The sequence below is a fragment of the Blastomyces gilchristii genome (assembly GCF_000003855.2).
Source record: "Blastomyces gilchristii SLH14081 genomic scaffold supercont1.13, whole genome shotgun sequence".
Lineage (NCBI taxonomy): Eukaryota > Fungi > Ascomycota > Eurotiomycetes > Onygenales > Ajellomycetaceae > Blastomyces > Blastomyces gilchristii.
The window spans coordinates 1,385,834-1,411,156 of record NW_003101670.1 but is presented as its reverse complement, the minus strand read 5'-3'; the positions used below and the strand labels follow the sequence as shown (position 1 = coordinate 1,411,156).

General features: G+C 39.9%; 6 protein-coding genes across 6 annotated transcripts; 3 read left to right on the top strand and 3 right to left on the bottom strand.

Annotated features, from left to right (window-relative positions):
- Positions 1 to 10,256: 10,256 nt before the first annotated feature.
- Positions 10,257 to 12,335, bottom strand: BDBG_06378 (uncharacterized protein). Its single transcript, XM_002623484.2, has one exon. The coding sequence runs from the start codon at positions 12,053 to 12,055 to the stop codon at positions 10,697 to 10,699; it is 1,359 nt and encodes a 452-aa protein (XP_002623530.1). The 5' UTR covers positions 12,056 to 12,335; the 3' UTR covers positions 10,257 to 10,696.
- BDBG_06377 (DNA replication protein) lies at positions 12,275 to 15,434 on the top strand. Its single transcript, XM_002623483.2, has 2 exons — positions 12,275 to 12,547; positions 12,605 to 15,434. Coding segments are annotated over exons 1-2 (2,412 nt in total). The 5' UTR covers positions 12,275 to 12,546; the 3' UTR covers positions 15,016 to 15,434.
- Positions 15,003 to 17,793, bottom strand: BDBG_06376 (uncharacterized protein). Its single transcript, XM_002623482.2, has 2 exons — positions 16,743 to 17,793; positions 15,003 to 16,684 (listed from the first exon to the last, which is right to left on the bottom strand). Exons 1-2 carry the CDS (start codon positions 17,519 to 17,521, stop codon positions 16,111 to 16,113), a joined length of 1,353 nt encoding a protein of 450 aa, XP_002623528.1. The 5' UTR covers positions 17,522 to 17,793; the 3' UTR covers positions 15,003 to 16,110.
- Positions 17,794 to 17,983: 190 nt separating this feature from the next.
- On the top strand, positions 17,984 to 18,820 carry BDBG_06375 (DASH complex subunit Duo1; the record flags this gene model as incomplete). Its single annotated transcript, XM_002623481.2, has 2 exons — positions 17,984 to 18,268; positions 18,338 to 18,820. The coding sequence occupies 2 exons, from the start codon at positions 17,984 to 17,986 to the stop codon at positions 18,818 to 18,820; spliced, it is 768 nt and encodes a 255-aa protein (XP_002623527.1).
- A 361-nt stretch (positions 18,821 to 19,181) lies between these two features.
- On the top strand, positions 19,182 to 20,028 carry BDBG_06374 (UPF0132 domain-containing protein; the record flags this gene model as incomplete). Its single annotated transcript, XM_002623480.1, has 4 exons — positions 19,182 to 19,543; positions 19,648 to 19,690; positions 19,765 to 19,867; positions 19,958 to 20,028. 4 exons carry the CDS (start codon positions 19,182 to 19,184, stop codon positions 20,026 to 20,028), a joined length of 579 nt encoding a protein of 192 aa, XP_002623526.1.
- Positions 20,029 to 20,554: 526 nt separating this feature from the next.
- Positions 20,555 to 25,286, bottom strand: BDBG_06373 (cell division control protein). The gene is made up of 8 exons (XM_002623479.2): positions 24,973 to 25,286; positions 24,573 to 24,906; positions 24,402 to 24,506; positions 24,038 to 24,324; positions 23,766 to 23,978; positions 23,612 to 23,710; positions 21,560 to 23,558; positions 20,555 to 21,490 (listed from the first exon to the last, which is right to left on the bottom strand). Exons 2-8 carry the CDS (start codon positions 24,613 to 24,615, stop codon positions 21,318 to 21,320), a joined length of 2,919 nt encoding a protein of 972 aa, XP_002623525.1. The 5' UTR covers positions 24,616 to 24,906; positions 24,973 to 25,286; the 3' UTR covers positions 20,555 to 21,317.
- Positions 25,287 to 25,323: the final 37 nt, after the last annotated feature.

The following is a 25,323-nucleotide window of genomic DNA, read 5'->3' as shown; positions in this document are numbered from 1 at the left end:
TAAGAATTATCTGAGTAGATAAAATATCTATAGAAGCTGAGATATAACTTTCATACTATAAATTCTAATAAGTCAGAATAACACAGTCTTCACTAAGAATCTGATTATAATAAAGATATTAATATCATTATTTATAAATTCTAGTCTATAAGATGATGAGTTTCTACTGAGATGAACAGTTCACAGTGTATATAAAGAGAAGAAGAAATCATATTCTTATTAAAGCTAAAAAAAAAAAAAAACAAGAAAACAGAAACAGAGTTATAAACACAATTTAAAGATTAATAAAGAAAAAATAAAGAAAACTCACACTCATATTCTTAATATCTGTAACACTCAATTCTTTTATAACTATTAATTTTCTTCTTTAAAGAAGTAGAGAGTATTATATCTGTGATACAGATAATTATTATATTTAATATAAAGACTATCAGAAATACACAGACTTCAGAGAAGCTGAATATCAGAGTGTATACAGTTATAGCAGAGTCTTGAGAGCTGACTGTCTGTATATATAATTAGATATCTCTTATAAAGCTGTGTCTGCTTCTTCAGTTGTACTGAAGTATTCAGCTCAGAAATAATTAAGATATAAAAAGAAAACTCATCTACTCAGATTAACTCTTATTATGAATTTATAATATTTATATTATCTTAATTATCTGAATTTTACAGATATCTGAGAACTTATCTCTTATTAATAATAAGATTGCAGAAATATGCTGTGATGTGAGAATCATTGATAGAGAATTTAGATATATTTATATATATCTAATCAGAGATTATGCAGATAGAAAGAAAGTAATTATAGACTTATAAAACTATAGAAAACACTGATAATACTGAGAGCTTTATAAGAACTATTAACTAGAGTCTGTAAGAAATTACTTACAGAGAGACTTATAGTAAAGAGTGAAACTATACTATATAAAGTTAGAGACTAATCTGAAAGAGATATAAAGTTAACTGCTGATTTAAAGATTAGATACAGTAACAAAGCTGAGAGAGATAAAGACACTGTTATAAGTGATAGTATCTTTACTTTATTAATCAGTAAAAAGTGATTAGAGAAGTTATAAAGACACTTATAAGAAGCTCAGCAGTAATTAGACATTATTTATAAAGATATTAAAATTGAAAAATTTTTTTATTCTTGAGAAGTTCTTGAATTAATATATAAATATTATTAGAAACACTCTCTTTTTATCATCTGAGTGAAAATACTTCACAGATGAATAAGAATACTCACAGTTTATAAGAATAAAAACTGTTATAGAAAAAGAAAAAAGAAGATAAAGTTCTATAGATAGATCTGAGATATTTATACTACTTTAGAGAGATTTACTTACACTGTGAATAATTCTATAAAATAGTTAGATTACTCTAATAAATAAAGAGTAATTATAAATTACAGATCTGAGTCTTTCTATATAACTATAAAGAGTAATTATAGATTATAAATATCTTAATTCTACAATTCTACAGAGTTAATAAAAGAATGAAAAATTTCTTATAATTCTACAGTGTTAAAGAATAATAATTTATAAGAATAAATAAAAGATTAACTTATGAATACTTCTCTTTAATAAGAGTAATTTTATAGAGAGTGATTTATCTATAAGATAAATCTATATAATAATTATATAAGAATCTTATAAAAATAATTAAGAGTTAACTAGAACTCTTCTATATGTCACGCTCCCGGCCGCGCCAAGGCCCCGTTGCGGTTTCACACGGCCCATCACTTTCATGCGGATGATTTCATTCTGTCTGAACTGGTTTCCAACCGCTCTATGACATCATTTGAATATATCATAGAAAGATTCAATTGATGGGTATGAGAACCTCACTTCTATATAAGATCAGCAGATTACTCTTTCTTGATAATAAGACACTGCTGAGATATCACTTCAGCTATTCTCACTTGTGAAATGAGAGAAGAGTATTCACTCATTATCTATATAGAATAGCTAGATGCTGACTTCTTATCAAAGAAGTCAGTGATTCATTTTTCTTCTACTGAAATATATACAAGAGTTACTGCATGTCTTATACAATCTTCTTAGTATACTAAGTATCATATCTGTGATATTCTTATAATAACTCTGTAGCCTACAAGCTCACTATTCAAGCAAGATAGTCAAGCTCACTTATACAGCTTCTTAAACAACTATCTCTATATAATACTGCTGACTAGTCACTACTTTGATTCTATTATATTACAATTTGAATCACTTGATCTGATTATATATTTGAATCAGTTGAGCTCTAACAGACTGATATAATCTTATGCATCTGTACTGAGACTGACCTGACCTCACTCTCTGAGAGAAACACTACATCATTCTCTAGAGTGTGTACATCTCTACTCTGACAGAAATCTGAGATTTCTGAACCTGCTGTGCATTTTGATATGAGCTTTTCAATCACTCTGTTATTATCACAGTCTCTACACATCTACATCTATTATGAAGATAGAGAGATTAAGATCAGAGATTCTCTGAGATATAAGAAAAACATCTTATCTGAATTTCACAGCTTTATCTGTATTCTTGAATAGAAATTCCGCCTTAATCTGAGCCAGTATAATACTTATAAGATATAAGTAATATATATTATCAACCTTCTTGAAGGCATCTCTGTGACTACTTGAGTTATCAAGAAGAGAAAGCTTGAGCATATTAATACTGTTATAACTTGAGAAGAATTCAAGAACTTTCTACTGAATCAAATTAAAGATCACTGCAACTGTGACTTCATAGCAACACAGTGATTCAACTTATTATATTAACAAGATGATGAGAATTCTTCTGATTTCAATGTAAGATTTGAAGAATATTGAGAGAAATTAACTGATGATTTGAATCAATTAAAAACACAGCTTTATCTCACAAAGCTGACTTATAAGATATGAATAATAATATTACAATATCAGAGTTCATCAATCAATTGTACTGAGCTTGTTAACCTGGCTTTCTGAATCTATTTGAATAATCAATTCTCTGAGAAAAAGGCTAATAAGATCTCTTCTAAGTAATTAACAATAGAATCTAAATAACACTGTGACAGCTTCAGTGTGAAGAAAGTAAAGAAGAATTTCAAGTATTCTAATTCTTCACTCACTGTGAAGAAATATTAAAAAAGATTTAATAAAGATCTCTGTTTTAACTGCAGAGCTGATAAACACTATATCAGTGATTATAAGAAGCTGAAGAAGGAAAGAAACTGAGAAGATATCTTCTCAAAGTTAACTTCTCTTCTGACAAATATATTCATGAAAGATAACAAAGAGAAAGAAATGAAGAATTGACAATTCTTATATCTTCAAGTTCATGTTATGATCACAATGTATACTCTGAATGAGAAGATATCAGTGAGATGCCTACTTAACTTCAGAGTAGATGCTAACTTCATATTCTATTTCTTTTCTTTGATAAAGAATTGAAAGAAGATAGATCTGTCAGATTATATGAAATTTACTGATAGAATGAAATGCCACTGTTTTAGTATAATTCAAGTGAAGTATATAGTCACAGACTTAGAAGAAATCTTCAAGAAAAGCAGTCTACTTCTTCATACAGTTAACATTATAGATGAGAATATTATTCTAGATCTTCTGTGATTGAGAGAAAATAATTCTCTCATTGACTGAGTTACTTAGATATAACAGTACTGTCTTACTGATGAAGAGACAGTGATAGAGAAATCTGAGAAGTTTTATCAGAAGAATCTTGAGAAAAAGATTGAGTCAATATACTGTGTAGCAGGTGATTGAGACTTGAGAATAGATGAAGAAGTTATCACTCTCACTGCAAGATTAGCAGCAGTATCTGTCATTGAAGATGAATATACATGATGTCTCTTTACAGATTTTAAGAATATCTTTTTAGAAAGAGAAGCAGTGAAGTTTTCTGACATCAAGATATGATATAAGATTTGTCTTAAAGATGATGTAATAATGCTGTATGAGTCTCTTTATAACTTGTCTGTAAAGAAGTTAAATGTTCTGCATAAATATCTTAAAGAAGTGTAATCAAAGAACTGAATATATTTATCAAAGAGTCTGACAGAGATGTCTATACTCTTTGTACTCAAGAAGAATGATAGACTATGTCTATGTGTAGACTACAGAGACCTTAATAAGATGATAATTAAGAATCACTATTCACTATCATTGATTGATAAGATAATTGATTGATTATCTGAAGTGAAGATGTTCTCAAAGATTGATATACAGAATATCTATCATAGAATCAGAGTTAATAAAGATGATGTTTGAAAAACAGCTTTTTGTACTAAGTATGACAATTTTAAATATCTTGTTTTATCTTTTAATCTTTGTAATGCTTCAGTCATCTTTCAGGCCTATATAAATAAGGTGCTGCAGGGCCTTGTCAATGTCTTCTGCATAGTATATCTGAATGACATTTTAATCTTCTCAAAATCAGAGAAAGAACATGATACCCATGTTCAAGAAGTGTTGAGTTACTTAAGACAGTATCAACTCTATACAAACACTGAAAAATACTTGTTCTACATATAGAAGATTGATTTCTTAGATTATATTATTGAGATAAATAGCATTTCAATGAACAGGAGCTGAATCTTCATCATTAAGAACTGACTGACATCACAGATGTACTGCAAGGTGCAGATGTTTCTAGAATTTGTGAATTTCTACAGATAATTCATCTATGCATATTCATGAATTACTGCCCTTTTTACAGATCTGTTAAAGAGAAGTGTGAAAGACAGAAAAATAGAACTGTTTATCCTCACTTAAGACACTGTGTAGGCATTTGTGAAATTGAAACAAGCTTTCACAGATGTCATAATGCTGAATCACTTTAATCTCAACTTACTCAGTCAGTGTGAGACTGATGTATCTGAAAATGAGATCTGTGAAATCTTTTCACAGTTGATATCAGAGACCTTTTAACATTGAAAGAATTAGAGAATAATCACTTCTGAGAAAACAGATAATGAATTATCTGTGAAAGAAGACTTTTTCATAGAGCTTATAAGACACTGTGAATAGAGATCAGTGACCTTCTTCTTCAAGAAGTTATTACTCATACAGAGAAGGTATGATATTCATGATCAGAAGATGTTAGTAATTGTCAAATTCTTTAAGATCTGATAATATTATCTTCAGAATAGTAAGTACTCAGTGCAAGTTCTCACTAATTATGTAAATCTGCATTACTTCTTAATAACAAAGAGCTTGATAGAATGTCAAGCCAGATGAGCAGAGCTGCTTTCAGAGTATAATTTCTATATCTGATATTATTCAGATTAGCTTAACTCTGCTGATATACTGTCTAAGCAGCCTGATTATAATATTGTTGATATAAAGAAGAATTCTATAAAAGAATCTCTGTTATCACTGCAGAAGAAGCTGGCTGCAGAGGGTTGAGATTCTCTAAAGCTCAGAAACAGTGCTGAAGAGGCAGCTGTGTGACTCAGTATAGAAGGTGAAAGAGAACTCAGATCTCTGTAAGAGACTGACACTGAAGATTATAAGCTTCTTGTGTCATATCTTACAATTATTGAATTGATAAAGAATGAAACAGTCTACAATCTTTTAACTTAACTACTTTTGAAATTCATTGATAAGTTACAGAAGAGGAACATCTCTACTGCAGCTTAAATTCAGAAGTTGAAGAAGAAAGAATTCAGTTTGAACTTGAAAGAGACAGGCTCTGAGCAGAGCAGTGCTGCTAAGAAATCAAGTCACTGATAACTAAAAGAATGTGAACTTCTACTGCTGAATGATTCAGTCTTTATCTCTTATAGCAGAGCAGTGTGTCAGAAGTTATTAAGAATTCATTATAATAATTCTTATACAGAGCACTTCAGATTAGAGAAGACTGAGAAGCTTCTAAAACATAAATATATTTAAGACAAGCTTCAGACAGATGTTAAAGAGTATATTAAAACTTATAATATCTGTCAAAGAATAAAGATTTTATAGTATAAGTAATACAGTGAGTTAATATCACTGTCTGTTTCAAAGAGCTCATGACAGAATCTATTAATAAATTTCATAGTTGATCTGCTGAAGTTGACAAGAGTTAAAGAATATAACTTGATTTTGATTATTATTAATCACTTTATAAAGATGATCAGATATATCTCTACTTATAAAAAGATTAAAGTCTCTGAATTGACTGATCTGTTTTTAGATATCATCATTTATAATCACAGTGCTTTAAAATTGTTAATAACAGATCAAGAATCTCTCTTCATCAGTAAATACTGATTAACTTTTTACTATTATCTTATAATAAGATGTCTTCTCAGTACTACATTTCATCTGCAGACTGATGATCAGACTGAATACTAGAATCAGATACTAGAACAGCATCTTTGAGTGTTTTATTCATATTATCAGAATGATTGACTTAAATATCTTCTGACTACTGAATTTGTATATAACAATATAAAGAATGTAATCTTAAAGATATCTTCTTTCTATGCTTATTATGAATATAATTCTTCATTACTCAGTGATGTCGCGGACAATGTTTCAAAGAGAGAGATAGACAGTTAGAATATTGAATAGATACAGAGAATGAAGTATCTCTCAGTATCAGAAGTAAAAGTGAGATTGAAACTTTTGAATAAAATTCATGAGAAGACAGTGAAAAGCATCTGCTGTGTCTAGAAGTGATAGATAAAATACTATAATTAAAAACATTTTTCAATGAAGTTCTTAATAGAGAATTAAGTGCTACTTTCAGCAAAGAATATCAAGATAACAAGACTATATAAGAAGCTCAGTGAGTGATAGCTAGAATCTTTCTCAGTAACAAGAGTAATGAGTAAGCAGATATATGAGTTGAAATTACTCACAGAATTAAAATCAATTTATTCTGTTTTTCACATTTTCTATTTAAAGCTCTATAAGTAATACTCTGAGATGAAGCTGTCTCAGTTGAATGATATCAAGATTAAGAGTGATACTGAATATCTTATGAAGAAAATATTAAATAAGTAAATATATTACAGTAAGCTTCAATATCTTGTTAAATAAGAAGATTATTCATTATCAGAGAATTTATGAAAACTGCTTAAGTATTTGAAAAATGCTGAGAAAGAGATTGCAATCTATGAGATAACTAGTAGAGATCACTCTGTTATATATCAGAGACATTGAATAAGAAATACTGCTTAAGACTTCTCATTTTTCTCAAAGAGTTTTTTAGAGATAATCTTGTGATGATGAGCTGATATCTTATAGACTCTGTAGCACTTTTCTTCTATTTTCTCTTAAAGAGTTTTTAGAAGTTTAATAAGACTATACAAGTATAAAATTTCTGAAGCAGTTAATAAGAAAAGAAAGAGATATTTGAAATCAATAAAAAGATTAATATTAATTGACTCACAGACTGCTGCTAATCTAATGAGACTGCAGCTCACTGAAAAAGTAAAAAGAAGAAATCTCAGAGTCTACTTATCAATAAACACACTCTCATTAAACTCATTCTTCACTGTTAAAGTCTCTGACATCAGTATCTTTATCTGCTGAGAAGTTAGTACTGTGATACTGTAGAGAAGTATGCTGCAGAAGAGTATAAAAGATGCTGAAAGTATTAACTTATTAACTTATAAAGTATCTCAGTTATCTGCTTTAACTGAAGTAAGATTCTCTTCAATCAGTAATTAATCTTCACAGTGCTTTCAGCAGTAGTGCTAACTGATCTCTTCTTAAGATCAGTCATTCTGAGGTGTTTTTTTATCTTGAAGACTCATGCTTTTATCTCTTTTTACAGATGAGTAAGAGAGACCTTCTCAGCCTTGATGAAATCTATCAATACTTAGAGCTCTGAGACTCTCACTCTGTACTGCTTGAGCATCTAGACTTCTTGTCAGAACTGACATGATATTTTTCTGTGAAGTAATACTTACAGAGAGATAGAAGTCATTGTTACAGATATAATGAAAATAATGAGAGTGAGAGAAGAAACAGATATATAAAATCCCCTTCTTCTTCAGCTGCTTAATACAGTATAGACAAGTAGTGATGCTAGCTAGAGATCACACTGAAGTCTTCTCACAGAGAGAAGATAAAGAAACTGTGAGATTCTGCAGACTCAACTCAGCAGTATTCTGAGCAGAACTTAGATATACTGTGAGAGAGAAACTATGAATTGAGCTTCTCAGAGTCACTGTCTTCAGAATCAAGCTCTTCTCAGGTTTCTCTCTGAATGATCACATGAGGTCATATGTCACTGTATTGACTGAGAGAGAGAGCGGTGTCACAACAGTAACAGAGAAGATGAGAGATGAACTGAATATGAACAAATCAATCAGTAGAAGAAATGACACCTCACTGCAAGACACAGCAACTATCACTGCAGCTGCAAAAGAAGCAGGAGAAGAAGAAGATGTGATAATGAAAGTAATGCTTCTGCAGCTCATTGACACTGCTGCCTTCAATCTGACTTTCTTAATAATCACAGAGACTGCTGCCACATCATGAAGACATTTACTCACTAGAAAATGTCAGAATAAGCTCTCTATTATTCTCTAAGAATAATACTCTCATACACTCACTGTTGCAATTGAGAGAGAGAGAAGAAAAATATTTCACAGAGAGAGAGATCTTTTTGAAAAATCCTGCTACTACTGTTAGCTTTGTTCCTAAAAACACACTACTTTTGCAGGGAATTTTATATATAGAACAGAATATATTGAGAGATCTGCAAGTCACTTATTAACTATGTTTTTCACATTTCAAATCAATATATAAGAAACTCACTTATCATGCATTTGAATTGAATGAAGATGAGAAAAGAAAGATCTACACAGTCAGTAGAAAAACTCATCTTTGTATTATACACAGCACATGTACTGATAATCAGTTGATAACTGTTGCTATACAACAAAGATAATTTCTAATCTGATAATCTTAAGAGTATAGAAACTATGTTCTTAAAGAGAAAAGCATTGTCATACTCTCAGCTGTGCTAAGACTCTGTTACAGTTTCACACAGCTCATCACTTTCATGTGAATAATTTCATTCTATCTGAACTGGTTTTCAACTACTCTATGATATTATTCAGATATATCATAGAAAGATCTGATTAATAAGTATAAGAATCTCACTTCTATATAAGATCAGCAGATTACTCTTTCTTGACAATGAGATGCTACTGAGGTATCACTTCAGCTATTCTTGCTTATGAAATAAGAGAAGAGTATTCACTCATTATCTATATAGAATAGCTAGATGCTGACTTCTTATCAAAGAAGTCAGTGATTCATTTTTCTTCTACTGAAATATATATAAGAGTTACTGCATGTCTCATACAATCTTCTTAGTATACTAAGTATTATATCTGTGATATTCTTGCAATAACTCTGTAGCCTACAAGCTCACTATTCAAGCAAGATAGTCAAGCTCACTTATACAGCTTCTTAAACAACTACCTCTATATAATGTCACTGACTAGCCACTGCTTCGGTTCTGCCACATTACATATATAAAAGATGTAAAATAAATCTGTGTAATAGTTAGAGAAGAATCTGTAAATTATAAAGAATTTTATAAAATAAGAAACTAAATAACAGACTCTTTTTTCTTTATAATAATAAGAGATTTTTCCTCACTGAGATTTTTTATAGATATAAAGAGTTTTTAGTGAGTATTACTACAGTACTGAGCTGATTCTATAAAGTTATTCAGTGAAAGACTTCACAGACAAAGTCTTAGAGAGAAAAAGATATGTAAGAAATCTCATTTCTTATAGATTCTTTATTTCTATTTTTATCTCTTATATAATTAATAAAGTTAGCAGTTCTTGACTATATATAACTATATAAACTGAAGTTTATAAATACTATTTATAACTTAGCTTGAATGCTATTATATATTTAATCTCTATATTTTATCTTTCTACTGTGAATACTTCTAGTAGTTAACAGTACATATCACATCAAGCTGTGAACACCTGAATAATCACCTGCGAGCACTTATTCTTACAATATTTAAGTAATTAACAATTGATTGAAAATCAATTAATAATCAATTTAGTGTAAATTATATAAATACTTACTTTATTATTAAATTCAAGAATAATTTCAGTATTAAATTGATTGTAGAATTGATGGTAAATAATTGAGTGGTTTCAAATTACAAGAAAAGATGTATTGAGCGAGGTCAGGTAGTGGCACAGGCCACATTTGCGAGGTCAGCTTACATAACGAGGTCAAGTGGCGCACTTAGCGAGGTCAAGTTTTCTGTATACACAGGTAGTGATAAAATGTCTGTCTCGATGGATGCCGCAGGAAGTCAGGCAGGCCCCTGGTAGACTAGGGCGAGGGTGACCTTAGCAAAATCTTGAATGACCATATGGATTTGCTAGTTGTATCGTTAGCGTCGACGCTGGAGGTTTTCAGGGGAAGTGCAAGAGGCCACCATCTCGAATCCGGCCATAGAAGGATAACCGAGATCCATCTAGAAAAATTAAATGGCCGTTTAGGTTCTCGACATAACGTTCCGGGAATTTCGAGCGGGTCCATGCATGGGGAAAGCCGGAATGATTGGCATGTTTAAACGGTGAACCAACTCTAATGTGTTGCGCTGTAACCACGCAACTCCCATGAGCTAGATAGTTATGTCTGACATGCTTATGTATGCAGGCCCTCCCAATTGCAAACCTGGAATTCTCATTGCGTCTACCCAGGTATTTATGTCTTCTTCTGGAAAAAGGAACTCAGCTTCTTCATCCCGGAGACATTCACCTTTTTCAGATCCCTCACCGCCCTCGACTCGCCCATCCTCTTCTTCTTTTCTTGCTCCTCCTTGCGCTTCTTCTCCGCCCTGATATCCACTTCCTCGTCATCCTCAGTCCCCCGTTTCCGAGAAAAATCACTCATTGAACGGGATGCTAGTGCTTTGGCGCGCAATTCTGCGACAAGCTTTAGGTGCTGGGTAAGGGGAGAAAAATCTTTGGGGCTCGTTTCGGGACTGCTGAGAAGGGTTTCAATTCGCGATGATAGGTGTTTGGGTAGATAGGAGGATTGTAGAAAGGATATTGATGTTCGGACGCGGAGTAAGTGATGAACGTCACAATTGGACGGAGAGTTGTCTATGGGTGGTGTGATTATAGTGTTTGGCGTCGAAACGACAGACGCAGCAAAAGAAGCCGACGACTGCGACTCGGGCTTATCTGGCGAATTCTCAACGGTATTATTCGTATCATCAGCCACGTCAGATGGATTTGATGACGTCGAAGTTGTTGGAAGATCATGCCTTTTCACGCTGAGAACTGGGAGTTCTAATGCCCTATGGATAAACCGTTCTTCCAGGCTCGGGGGAAGTCCACCTGCGGCCATCCTCTCAGCCTTGGAAATTAATTCCTTGAGTAATTTATCCTCATTGAGCCTGTACATTGTCTCTCCAGCCTCGACAGTGTCGCACACAGCTATCATTCTCGCTTCCACCCTTTCTCTGAACGTTGCGACTGAGAAGACGTGTTTCAGGGTTGCTGAGAGCGTATCTTGGGAATCGATCATATCATCAAGTGGCTGGAAGTGTTTCCGGGAAGCGGAATTACCACGAGCTGGCACTAATATGGGCAAGAGGAAAAACAGTATGTCCACAGGTGTTGCCACCAGCAATTGCGCCTCTTTAGCAATCGTCGCTTTAGCTAGTGCTTGGTTTTCAACTACTTGCTGAATGATCTCGTTTTTTTCTGCACTAACATCATCGGCCGCTATATCACTAGATGTATTTCGTGCATTAATTTCTTGTTTATCAGTTGCCGAACTTGTGGTGCATTTTGCCGTCGGTGTGAATAGAATGCTCCTTGGAACAGCAGACGAGGATATTGCGGTAAACTCGTACAGGCCCAGTTTGGGACAGAAATAATACCGACCAAGGGCGCCGCTTCGAGGGTTCTCCAGTAAAATGAACCGAGCATCGTCAGTCGCATTACATGGTAGAATGAGGGTTTTCGTAGGTTTTGAGGGTGCTGGAAGAGCGGGTTTGCATGTCTCCTGGTTGGTGCCAGAGCTTCCAGCGGGTTGTTGGGATCTTGTTCTCATTGTGACGGAATTAAGAGGATGGCATAATTAGTTTATAACTAGGCAATGAATATCATACCCGTTGGTAATATATGTCGTTTGTCTAAAGAAAAGAGCAATTGTTGTGTTGCTCAGCAGAACAAGTTTTGACGTGAGGTGGTCTGGTGGAGGAATCAACAAAGTTTCGAGATCGCGACTCACGCGTTGTCGTTAGACGCGAAAGTGACACGAAAAATTGGCTGTGAAACTGGACAACCTCGTGCGTTTCAAAAATATACAGCCCATCTCAGCTGGAACCAACGTGCATTGTTCAAGTTAACGGTTGCATCGTTAGAGCATATAAATATCAGAAATCAGCCAACTTATTTTACTTACAAATCCCTACCGAATATAAGCTTTATAGCACTTGGGGAGCAGTTGTCGCATCGCAATTGCGAGCAATGGGTCTTGCAACATAAAAATACGACAGTATTGCTAACTCCTAGGTTCCTATCGCCTGAGTGATTGGCAGCAGTAAGTTTTTCATTCTATCTGTTTTCCAACTCAGACAACTAATGACGAGCCTGAAAGTGGCGGATCTACGTTGGCCTCCCAGATCTCCCTACGAGGCGCTCATGAGCTCTCCCAATGGGCGCAAGAGATTCAAAGAGATGCAAGAACGTAGGCTAGCCGCCAGTGCCTTTACGAAGGGCTTCACCACGTCCCCATATGTACGAACGAAAGCTAGTCAGCTACTGGAGGACGGGGTCGAAAATGATCTAGAAGAAGGCGATGACGATGATGAAGACGAAGAAACGCTACAGTTGAAACTAGCGGCGATTGAGGCACGACTAAAACTTAAGAAGTTACAGCAGAGCAAATCCAAGTCGAAGCCCCCCAATTTCGACAAAGAGACAAACAGTGATGCACCTATTTATCCCTCCAGACCACCCAGCCGATTCCTTATGGAACGCAAGCGGAAGGCAGCAACCATGTCGCAGCCAGATAATATACAGGTGCCGGTGTCACCTTCGAAGAGATTGGTCGCTCCAGCGGATCCTATTTCTCCACGACGAATTGTGCTCGGCATTGACAAGGGTAGGAAGGGAAACGAGGTATCGCTAAGACGGCCTCCCAGTTCGAGTTCAACGGGGAGGCCCTCGAGCTCTATTGGAGGATACCGGGACGAGCTATTGCTGCGGCGGGCGCATAGCTCAACTACTCGGGGCGCACGCCTCACTGCTGACGAAGGGATACAAAGACCCAAAAGTTTCAGTGAGAGGGTTGCTGAGAGCAGATCAATGGATAAAAACAGAAGGCAGAAAACACAACTTCTACACCGTAAAAGGAATACCACTTTTGCAGTTGACAAAGACGAAATGGAGCGTTTTCATCTTGCTGCGAAGGAAGAATCGGGCAAAGCGTCAAGTTTCGATTCTCCATGGAAATCACAGTGCGTCGAGGAATTCAGCAGGGACGATGTCATCCAGTCTTACAATCTGTCGGGTTCTGGACTACGAAAAAGCAAAAGCATCTCGAGTATTCACGGCAAAGGGCCAGTTACCCAATGCACCCCAACAGAGGGTGGTACTCACCAATCTCTGGGGTTTCAGCGGCAACGAGAAGCGCGCCCTGCACCATACAGCACTGAGGGTGACTCACAAAATATCAAACCAACAAAAGAATCTGATCCGTCCAAATTTGAACCCTTCTCGGGGCTTCACCTCTCAAATCGAATCTTGCCTCACTCCTTCCTGACCCGAACCCTTGACGACAAGAGCCCTATGCGAATACCGGACTTGCTAAAAACCATTAAAGGACCTCAATTCGACCCACCAGATATAGATGGCGACTACGTCGTCTTTGGTATACTAGCATCTAAGTCAACTCCGAAAGAACACCAAGATCCGAAGAAAGGCGCCTCCAGTAGCAAAGATGCTGATGACGACGGATCAAACAATAGTTCTAAATACATGGTCCTTACCCTAACGGACCTAAAATGGTCTATCGACCTCTTTCTTTTCTCCACCGCGTTTCCCAGATATTACAAACTCATCCCAGGCACCGTCATCGCCATCCTAAATCCTTCAATAATGCCACCACCACCAAATAAACTCGATACTAACCGCTTTAGCCTTACGTTAAACTCATCAGACGACACAATTCTCGAAATAGGCAAAGCCCAAGACCTAGGTTTCTGTAAAGCAATCAGAAAAGACGGCAAAGTATGCGAAGCATGGGTCGATGGTCGAAAGACCGAATTCTGCGAATTCCATGTTGACCTGCAACTTCGCAAGACAACCGCGAAGCGGATGGAAGTGAATAGCGGTCCTGGTATCTTTGGGCCAGGAGGCCGGCCAGGCTCCCGGACCGGCATGTTTAACAGAAAGCGGGACAATAAGGATTTTAGGCTTAAGCCTGAAGGCGCACAGACAGACCGTTCTACTGGATCTACCTACTACGTTGCGCCTCCTGTCCCAGGTGGTCGTTCAGCAGCCAGTCTGATTGATGCAGACGACCCTTTTATCGCTGCTGCTCATGATTTCCAACGTGGTGGTAATGGCAAACTGGACCGTTTGCAGAAACGTCTCGCGGAGCAAGAGCGGGAGCGCAATATTGCCAAATTACTTGGGGAATCTAATTCTGTTGGGGCTCAGTACCTGCGTCATCGACGGGCGAATGACACTTCGGGGCGCGACGGTCCTGTTGTTGGTGTTCCCAGCAGTAGCAACGGCCTCACCTCCGACACTGGCAATAATAATGAGAAAGACGATGAATCTGCATCACAGTCGGCACGGATGACACTAGGGCTAAGTAGCAAAATGAAGAGTGCTAGCCATGTCAAGCTAGGTCCGATGAAGAAGGGTGCTGTTAATAAGAAGACCAGATTCGTCACAGCGAAGGGCATCAGAGATGCGGGGAGGGATAGTCTCGGTGGTCCTGGTGGAGGTACTGGTAATGAAAATAATGTGGATTATGATGATGACTTGGACATTGTGTAGAGCGTGCTTCGTTGCCGTAATTTTATGCTACGCAGAAAACGCTGACCTCTTTTGTTTACCCCCTTATTTCACCTTAGTTCTAACATTAATGCTGTTTCTGGTGTGTTAAGCATTTGTGAGTTAGAACATTTTTCTTCGGTTTGGATCGCGAGGGCTAAGCTTGGTGGAATTTCGCCTTGGACGCGAAAATGAACGCGATCATTGGTTTTTTGATGAATTATTAATGACTATATCGATTTTCGGTTTGATCAGGGATGCAGCATTGCGTATTTTCATCTGTATTGTACTACTAAACTCCATGTATTTTTTAATAACAAAGCCCATTAACTCAGAATCAAAGCAGGACAAGAATGAAATTGCGGGTTTTTCTCAATTCAATTTGCTACCGTTAGCTATGTGATGAGGGGAACTAAACAGGATCCCGATCCTTTCTAAACAATAACCACCTATGGACGGATGAGTGGAAGTGATGTACTGTAAGGTGAGGAAGAAACTGACACCAATCAAACAACGAGGAAGCAAAAAGGGACGAAGAAATATAGAAAAGGAAAAACAATACATGTTTCCCAACAAAAATAGCACACTTTCCCCTCCCTTGTCAAAAAGTACCAGAATCGAAAAGAACTCAAAAGGAGGAAACTAGCAAATGTGGAGGTTAGAGCCTAGAACAAAACAGAGGAAACACAAGGCCAAAACGTAACGGCCCGTACTTGTGTGGCCTAACTCGTGGCAGAGACGTGGGAAAGATGGGTAGGAGTCTCAAATAAAAAAAGTTGACAAAGTTCAAGAAAGTTTGAAAGAGGAAACGATTCGCCATTTTATAATAAAGGAAACATAGGATTGCCATGGTCATGATCTCGTCATAAAGTAAGATTAAAGGATAAGTAGGAGAGAAAGGAAAAGCAAATGTTGCGAAAACGACAGACGTCCGCGGAAGGAGGTAGAAGGAAATAAAGTGCAATAAAAAAAGTGTATAATGAATGAAGGTGGAACGATGCAAACTGATTAATGTCTGATGAGTTTCAAAAGGAGGAGCGAAGGACCAAGATAGGCACTGCTAATCAGCGATGGACCAAAAGAGCGCAGGTCTCTGTTTCACTTGCTGCGAGCTTTCTTCAAAACGGGCTCGACGCTGTCACTCGATGAAGTGCCGACTCTCTTTCTAATTGTTGTAGGTGATGCTTGGGATTTCGTCCGAGTCCATCTGTCGAAGGGGCTCATGCGAACAGCGGTCCTATTGGGAGGTTTGGAGGGACTTTCTAAGCCATCCTGCGCTTCCTTTTTGTGCGAACGGAGGGAGCGGCCACCAGTAAGAGGAGTCGTGGGGGTTGATATAGCCGATCTGGAGGGTGGTGTTGCAGGGATATCTTCGCATCTGGTGGAAGGAGGATCGGAATTTGATTCTCCTTGGTTGGGCTCATCTCCTTCACATGCTACTTCGGCATCTATAGTATTGTCGGTACCACTAAATCTCGAATCACGGGCTTTTCCTCGATGTGATGCATTAGGGAACAATAGACGTGGTTTGATGGAGGAGCGAGTCAGCGGTCGGACACGTGGGATGCTCGTCTCTTCTAGAGGATCAGCTTGAGAAGCCAACAGTCCCAGATCTGTCTCGTCATCTTCTTCTGTGTCGGAATTGAATTTTCGGAATATTTTCTTTCCGCGGCTGTAGATATTGTTAGCGTTACAATTGTGGAGGGCGGCATTTTGGAGCGAATACGTACAAAACATAGAGCATCCCGTCGTCTCTATGAAGGGCTTCTTGGACTTTCTCGTTACGCTGAATTTCATGGTTCCCATGTGAGCTATCATTAGACCGGCTAATGAAGGGGTTGTCCGACGTCTCGTGGACTTCAGGGATTCGATCCCTAGAGTCGGTAAAGATAGCGATTTCATCATTTCCTTCGTTTTCCAGCTCTGAGTTGAAGCTTTCTAGAGAAAATCCCTTGAACTTTCTGCCCTTTTGCCTTTTCGAAATTGGCATTTCAATGTCTTTAGATTGGCTATTTCCCTTGAATAGAGTACGTGCAACAGCACTGGGATCAGGGACAACATTCTTCCGTGGAGTTTTTGCAGGGGTTGGAAGCATGTTGGTAGTGAGGGTTGTATGTTCACTATCCATGTTTGACGAGACACCTAATGAGGAGTGAGAAGCAAGGTCATCTTGTCCTCTAGTGTTCTCAAAGAATGAATGAGTTTCTACAGGCGGCTGGCTGGTCTTGGTTTTTCTGTCACTTCTCCTTGTAGGAAAAGCTTGTGTGGATTGAGGCGGGGAAAATGAATCCTCCTCGCTGGCGCATCGTTTCGCGCCCATTAAAAGGTCGGTGTCATTGGGTGAGCGCGGAGAATTGGGTGTGGAGAGCCCTGGAGAACCTCTAGATGCCTTTCGATTTGCTAAACGAGCAGAATATCGGGTCGAGTACGGTTGATACGAGTCGAATCTCGCCCCATGGCGCGGAGCAGGTGGAGTCCTAATGGCACGGGGGGGCGGAGTTGTCGCCATTGTAGTTTTCTCCCCTCCTGCGTCTTCGCTTGACGATATTTGCGTTGAACAGCAAATGCTCCGGGTGGTCAATATTAGAATTGTTCAACGACCAGACTCGAAATTCAAGAACAAGATCAAAGTAATCGCAATTGTAAACGGTATCAGACGACCTTGAAAGCAGTAATGCGCGTCAGTTTTATGTGTTTGCTGGCAGGCAGTGGTAGGGTGGAGTGCAGGCTGCTAAATGCAAGTAATGAGGAGGTTGGTTTGTGTTGTCTGCGCTGGTTTCGGTAAACGCGAAATTGGGTGGCTGAACACTTAAAGTTAACTATTTAAGCGCGGTAGACGCGCGAACTCCGACGCAACACAAACGGTTTTACCAGCCATTCAGATAGCTGTCATTGAATTGCCAACTCCGCGAAGAACCGTTCGTTTAATTCACACTAAACCCTCCTTTTTACTCCTCTTGCTTCTATCGCTATGTCGATATCTAGTACTCGTGGGGAAATGGAGAGACTGCAGTTGTCCAACCGAGATACTGAGTCGCTGCTACAATCCCCTTCCGAAAATCCCGGTTTTCCATCTGCCCCTGAGACTTCCCGTACCACACCTGATGCAAACTATGGACGAAATAGCGAAACCCAATATGATCGTGAACAGGCACGGGAGGCGTCTCTACGGAGTGAATTGGAGAGTGTCCGGAGCATCAACAAGGCGGTGGAAGATATCATTGACAGTTTGAACCGTGCGAAGGGCAACATGGAGGTAAGAAATCAACCAATTGGTTCCGTATTATCCATTATTATTAAAATGTCTATTGATTTTGCTTTACAGAACGTTTCCCGCACCGTCACATCCGCATCTACACTTTTAAACACATGGACACGAATTTTAGCCCAGACAGAACAAAATCAACGACTCATCCTGAACCCTTCCTGGCAAGGTGCGTCACAAGATATCGCAGATATTGAAAACGAGTCGATTCTACGACAGCAGGAGGCGGAGAGAAGGGAGCTAGAACTCCAGCAGCGGAGAGAGGCGCTGGCCCAAAAAGCGGAGGAAGAGGAGCGGAAGAAGGCAGCAACAGCTGCTGCCAGGGGATCACGCGGGGCGACACGAGGGAGATCACGAATGATGGGTCGGACTCCTTCTACAGCGAGCTCATACAGCGGGACAAGAGGCACAACTACGACAAGGGCTACAACGACAACAAGGGGCACGACAACACGTGGAGCGACAAGCCTCCGAAGACCAGCAGCATCTATATCAGGCTCCAACGTTTCCAGAGCGAGGGGCAGGGTACGAGGACCATCGTAACAGAAAGTCTCACTTTTTTATCCTTCTTGTTTTCAATGAAATAGAATTTAATGATACCCCTAGAACACACCACATAGCCAAATGAGGGGCCTTTGGTTGTTTTGCATGTTTTATAACGTAGCTTCAATAGAGGCGCGCCAAGACGCTTGCCCCATAGAACCTTGTGCGGCGCGCATACCAATATTCGAACATACCAACACCAACGAAGTCACCTAAATATTTAACTCTTCTAGCTAGATTGCTTGAAACAAATCCACAAACGCAAAGCGACAGGAGACAGTATCCCAAACCCACCACATTTCTATAATAATAAAAATAATAAAAAAAGTCACATGGGTAGCTTCGCATATACCGCTTCACCATGAATTTCGCTCCCTACCAAGACGAGTCCCCGGAGATTGAGCGGGCTCTATCTCCTCCACTCCGTGATGCGACTCGGTCCAAATCCCCTCCTACCCAGAACCAGACCCAGAACCAGCGTACATCGCCCTCATTTCCCCCGGCAGGAGGACTCCCCTCACCGAGCTACTTTGCCAACCCCGAGGGAGTTGGAGGCGACACAGGTTTCGGACGAGACGTGGAAGGAGGGCGATTAAGCCTGGGTGCTTTCGAGACGAGTCTTCCCATTCGCATGGACTTCGAAGCTATGCTCGCATACCTCCTACTACCTCCTGCTGGGGGGGTGTTTTTGTTGTTGGTGGAACATAAGAGCGACTATGTGCGGTATGTTGTAGAGCATCGAGAGGCTAGCTTCAGAAAGGTTACCCTGATTGTATACATGGATGTTGACTCTGATCACTAACGGACGGATCTATTTCTTTGTTTAGATTTCACGCATGGCAGTCCAGCATGCTGTTCACTACGATATTTGTACGCATCCATGGATAATATATACCACGTTTACAGTTTTCTACAGGCCATGCCTAACCTTTCCCCTCTCGCAGATAATTCACATGATATTTGCCTGGTCAAGCGTCATTTCATGGCTCCTGTTCGTCTGCGATATTGCCTTAATCGGCTTCTTAAGCATGCGCGCCTATCGAGATGGTAAGAAGGAATGATGGGATTCCCACCCTAATTCCGTACTTTTGGTGATAATGTCGCTCATCATAACTTCGCCTTTTGCGATATGTTTAGTTGACTCCCTCGAGCACTTCGAAGTCCCCTTCTTCGGCCGCCTCGCGAATTCTTTTGTTGATGACGAATAAATACTATCAGTCAACGCCTCAATCAAGAAAATATAGAACATCCGACAACAATCCAAAAACCTATTCCATTCGGTCCATATACGTCAACACTAACCGCCGAAGTGCTTCGTCGCAATCCCTCAACCCGAACATCCTCCGTCCTACTTATGGAAATACCACTGTATAATTCGTAGATACCCAGCTAGCCAAGCACAGCTCTTTCGACCTGTATACCCGAGTATATATGTATATATTTGTTTGCACTAATTAGTACTTCCATTTCGCACGTCACATTGTGCACATCCCGTTCTATTTTCATCTTTATGTTCATTGTTGTCTATAATTATCTTTCGATCGTCCTTCTATTTGCGTTTCATATTCTCACTGTGTCTTGATTTTTGAAGAGTCATAAGTATCACTATTTCGCAAGTGCCTGTAGTTCACTCCTATTCCTTTTTTTCTTTCTTTTCTTTTCTTTTCTTTTTTTTTTTCTTTCTTTTTTTTCTTTTTCTTTTTCTTTTTTTTTTTTTTTTTTCTTTTTTTTCCTGCTCCTTTCATGCATATCTGGCTGGCTTCTTCATTTATATGCGCTCTATTTGTTAGATTCTCATTACTGCTTACCACTTCCGATGCAAGCCTCCTTGTCGATGGAGCAGCAGCAATCAACTTCATTTATTTGGTGAGAATCTACGTACGTGGATCATATATTATTCCCTAGCTTCACATTAACGGCTTGATAATTAAATGTCATAAGCTTCATTCGGATTTCAATTAAGCTACTCGTCCAAGATATATAAATAACGCTGAAGGGGAAAAAAGGGTGCATGGTCAGCAAGGGGAGTAACGGGAAACGAAGTCAGAGTCAAAAGCACATTGGCCTGCTTGAATCAAATATAATCAAAACAAAACATATCGAAATCGAAATAAAGGGTAAATAGAAGAAAAGCAACCAACAAGATCAAAGAGGCCATTCTGGAACACATTGCTAAAACAAAAGAAATGAGGGAGGTGTGCACAGTTTCAAGAGGAAAAAAAAAACGCAAATTGGATTTATAAATATCACTGGTTTATGAATTATCACAGGGATATTCTTTATGAATTGAAAAATGACGCTCTACAACAACCATCGCAGCCCAGATCTATCAAAGAAACCGGGCGTAAGCGTCTGCGCGGGCGTAGGTGTTTTGGGCTGGTAGATCGAATTAGCAAGAGGGCACCAAAATCAATCGGTGAGGGGTACGTCGTCGTTGACATTTAAATCGTGGTGAGCGGTTCGTTTTAAAAAATTATTAGTTATTTATTTATTTATTTTAGCAGTGCTGGAGATAATTGCTCGGGACTAGGCCAGGGTGGGTTCGCTGGGGCCCGGTTACTTCTGCTTCCCACCATCCATCGTCTTGGTGTCTGAGGACCGCGAGTATATCCCCCTTGGTGAAGCCGAGCTCCTCAGGGATAGCAGCGGTATAACTGTACATTGCACGCGCTGTTTGAATTAAGTCAGTGACGGCAAGGAATGAGGAAAAAGGATATCGAGGAGAAGTATTTATCGTACCATAATGTAACACCGGACGCACATCCACACTGAGCTGCTGATTACCATCTGTAGTTGCGACACTCCTGCTTCTGGCACGACTGCCTTGGCTAACGTCCGGTGCGGAGCCATAGTACATTGACATTGGCCGTGAGTTGCCCCGAGTAGCGTGGTTTCCATAATCATGGGTATGCCCGCCGCCATACGGGTCAACTTGACTATGTGACAGCTGAAGTTCCATTCCGCTCGCACTAGATGGCCGTTCCTGCCGTCTAAACTGTGGTTGAGGCGAAACGGCGCGTTGTACTTGAACGTCATTTGGGGACCCATGACGAGAGTACTGCTGCGGCGAATATGAATGACTAGCAATTACTTTTGTCGGGGTTACGGTTGGAGATTGGCGATATCTGCTGCCCATGCTGCCTGAGTGAGAGTGGTAAGAGGAAGGGCTAGGATTGTTTCGGCTGTCGTACTGCTGGCGCGGCTCCCCTCCACGGGACGGGGGAGGCTGGGGGCTTAGGCTTCTTCGTGGTGCAGGGGATATAGCTCGGGGAATTGCCTGATTGACTCTATTTTCAGCCTGGTTCGTCCGGGTAGAGTTGTTGTTGAACATCTCCTGCGTTTGTCCAACATATTTACGGGTAGTTTTCTGCATCTGGGCTGAGGTAAATGCTGGCTGGGGAGCACCAAGTCGCTTCACTGATTGATCATTGTATGCTGGAGGCGGAGTGCCACGCTGGGCAGCAGCGATATTCCCATCTACTATGCTGCTAGAGGCGACACTTGGAGGGACCGGTGTCGTAATTCCATGATACCGATCAGCTGAGACGCGAACTGATGACTGTTTCCCCACTCCTTTGAGATCGGCAAGGGCTTGGGCTATGGGGTCCAGGTCATCTCCGTCTTTAGTTGCATTTGTGGCCGCAGGAGGAGCGCCATCTGGCGAAGCAACGTCGAAAACATTATTGCCAATGTTTAGCTGGAAATTGGCTCTTGGGTCAACGGGTTCAGGGGTTCCTGAAGGGCGACCAACATCATATTTTGGCTTTTCATATTTTGGCCTAATCGGGCTTGTTTGTTTTTGCGGTGGTGCAGACCAAGTGCTACGGTTCGTAGGAGCCGTAACTTGACGCTCCTTATCATGCTTACTCTTTCTCCGGAAAGGACTGTTGCTGAAAAATCCACTCCTCTTTTTCTGGACTTGTTTACTAGCAACCATCCCGGGAAGAGCAGTGCCGTTAACTGGTTTCTTAGGGGATTGTTTGGCACTGGGTGGCTCCATACTGGAGAACGAAGTTGGGTTGGAGATGTCACTATGAGAGTCTCTGCTAGATGGCCGATTGGCACTGGTTCCACTGCTTCTTTCAGAAGGTGGCCCGGTTCTGCAGAACATTGTCATTCCGTCGGTAGGATACTCATTGTGAGGCACGTTTGGGATATCACCATGGTGGTTGGGCTGATAATTAGGTGGAACTTGTCCTCCACGTCGGAGATCAAGAGGAGGAGGCGGCTGCTGTTGTTGTAATTGTTGTTGTTGTTGTTGTTGTTGTTGTTGTTGTTGTTGTTGTTGTTGTTGTTGTTGTTGTTGTTGTTGTTGTTGTTGTTGTTGTTGTTGTTGTTGTTGTTGTTGTTGTTGTTGCTGCTGCTGCTGCTGTGAGCTCTGTAGCTTCTGTGTTCGCTGTGGGGTCACAGTAGATTCTCTGCTTGCCGGTGTGGACGGATCAGGATGTGCCACTTGCCTTGTCACGAGGTTTGCCTGGGGTTCATGATGAGATTCATGACTAGAAGGTGCGGGTGAAGAGCTTCTGTATGCTGGATTAATGGTTCGCTGGAACTGTGCAACCGAATAGCTCTCTTCTTCGGATGTTTCTGAGGAGGTATCGTTAAGGTCTCCGCGGCAAAAATTAATATACTTGGGCGGATCAGGGATTTCCTGTCCTGTCCCCCTCTCCATTATGAATGTGCTGATATCCTTTTCTACCTCACAACTCTCAAGAGATACCCGGATTCTTTCACAGGACTGCATTCATTAGAAACTGAAATGTCAAATTCTAGATAGTTATTGAAACTTACAGCATCGTCGCTAACGCACGCAGTCGAAGCAATATTTGCATAATTCCATAGACTACTCTTAGTAAAATCTAGCCTTTCTTCTTCCAAATCTTGAAATTTCTATAATAGACGTTAGCGCAAAGTTGGCTCTTTATTTATCAAATGTGTCACTTACATCGCAAGCAGCCTTCCACTCTTTATTCCAGCGGCCGGTTGTTTCCTCGAGTACTTTTATAGCAGCTTCGTACTCGCTGCTATTGGAAGCTAGTTGTATCTGCGTCTTCTCCAGTTTTGCCTTGTTCTTGCGTTCTTCCTGTCCCATGACCATGTGTCCTTGGGCCAAGTAACCTTTGATCCGGAGACAGTCTTGTTCATAGCGGTCTCGTGACTAGATAGTGAATTCCTATTAATGACTATTGATAATAAAGCCGAAATGAGATAAAATACCTTGTTGACAGCATGCATTTGCTGTATTTTGGTTTTGAGAAGCTTTTCAATGCCATTCTGTACAATCTTACGGCGTTCTTTCATACCACCAGCAAAAGCAGCTAATGGTTCTTCTAACTCACTTTTCATCTGAGAAGCAATAGCTGCATGTGTCTTGCCAATCGCTTCTGTCTCTGCGCGAACGGTATCAAGTGAGGCGCGCAACGTCCCGGACTCACTAGAACCGAGAGCTTTTCTGCATAATATCAGGAGCTTTCTTGCGTATTCATCCTCTATGGCAGCGCGGGCTGTATGAAATGGAGGTCATTAAAGGGCCGATTCCCGTGGAGCAATTCAGATAGCATTTGTATTATCTATCACTCACTGCTGTAGAAGGCTTTCAGTTCATCGCACGTAGTTTTGGCATTGTGAACGCGCTCTAGCATTGGGGAAACGCCTGCGTCATCTTTACCCCAAAAATTATTCGCAACTAGAAAACACCATATCAGCTTCATTCGACGACAACTTTTGGGGAGTAGTTTGGCTGTAACCGCACAGGACAAAGACACGCTCGGGGCTTCTGAGACAGGTCCAGGCATTGTGAGCAGTTCTGGACAAAGCCGCCAAATACCAGCAGGCTTTGTTTGGAATAGAAGATGGGCCTGATCCGCCCAGCATGGACCAGCGGCAGCACAAAAAGAGTTATTCCTGCAGAAGCCAAAGAAATGAGAGAGACTACCGCTCCTTAAAAACAAAAAGATGACATCTTGGAAAAAGGTGCAGTTGGAGAGGAGAAGAAGGTGATCGACCCTGGCTGTTGCTGCCGTCGCAATGACAAGAGTTGTTTACATCCCATCCATCCCTGGATGCGGTGGTTTCTCGGGGCAACGCTGCCAAGCATCATCAACTCAACGCCAACTCCATGTTGACAGGGTGTGCTCATTATTCAAACTTACACAGATCCCAGGTTTTTCTTCTCCCGCAACGAAGCTTATAAAGTCCGGTTTGATCGAGAAAGGCATTGATTGAATATTTACGCCAAGCCTCATCTCCCAACAGCCAAACTCAATAGATTAAAATCCATAAATCCAATCACGTGATTGATTGAAATGTCTCTGAGCTACTTCGACCCCATAACTCAGACTGACAATACCGAGAAGCTGGGATAAGTGTTAAGATGGATATTCTTTAATGTACTCTAGAAGCTGTAGATGGAGATTCCATGTAATCAAGTTATCGTGGCTCACCGTAGATGTTTTTTTTGTATGCGGAGTTTGCCCAGCCAAAGTGATAAAGTGATGTTTGTG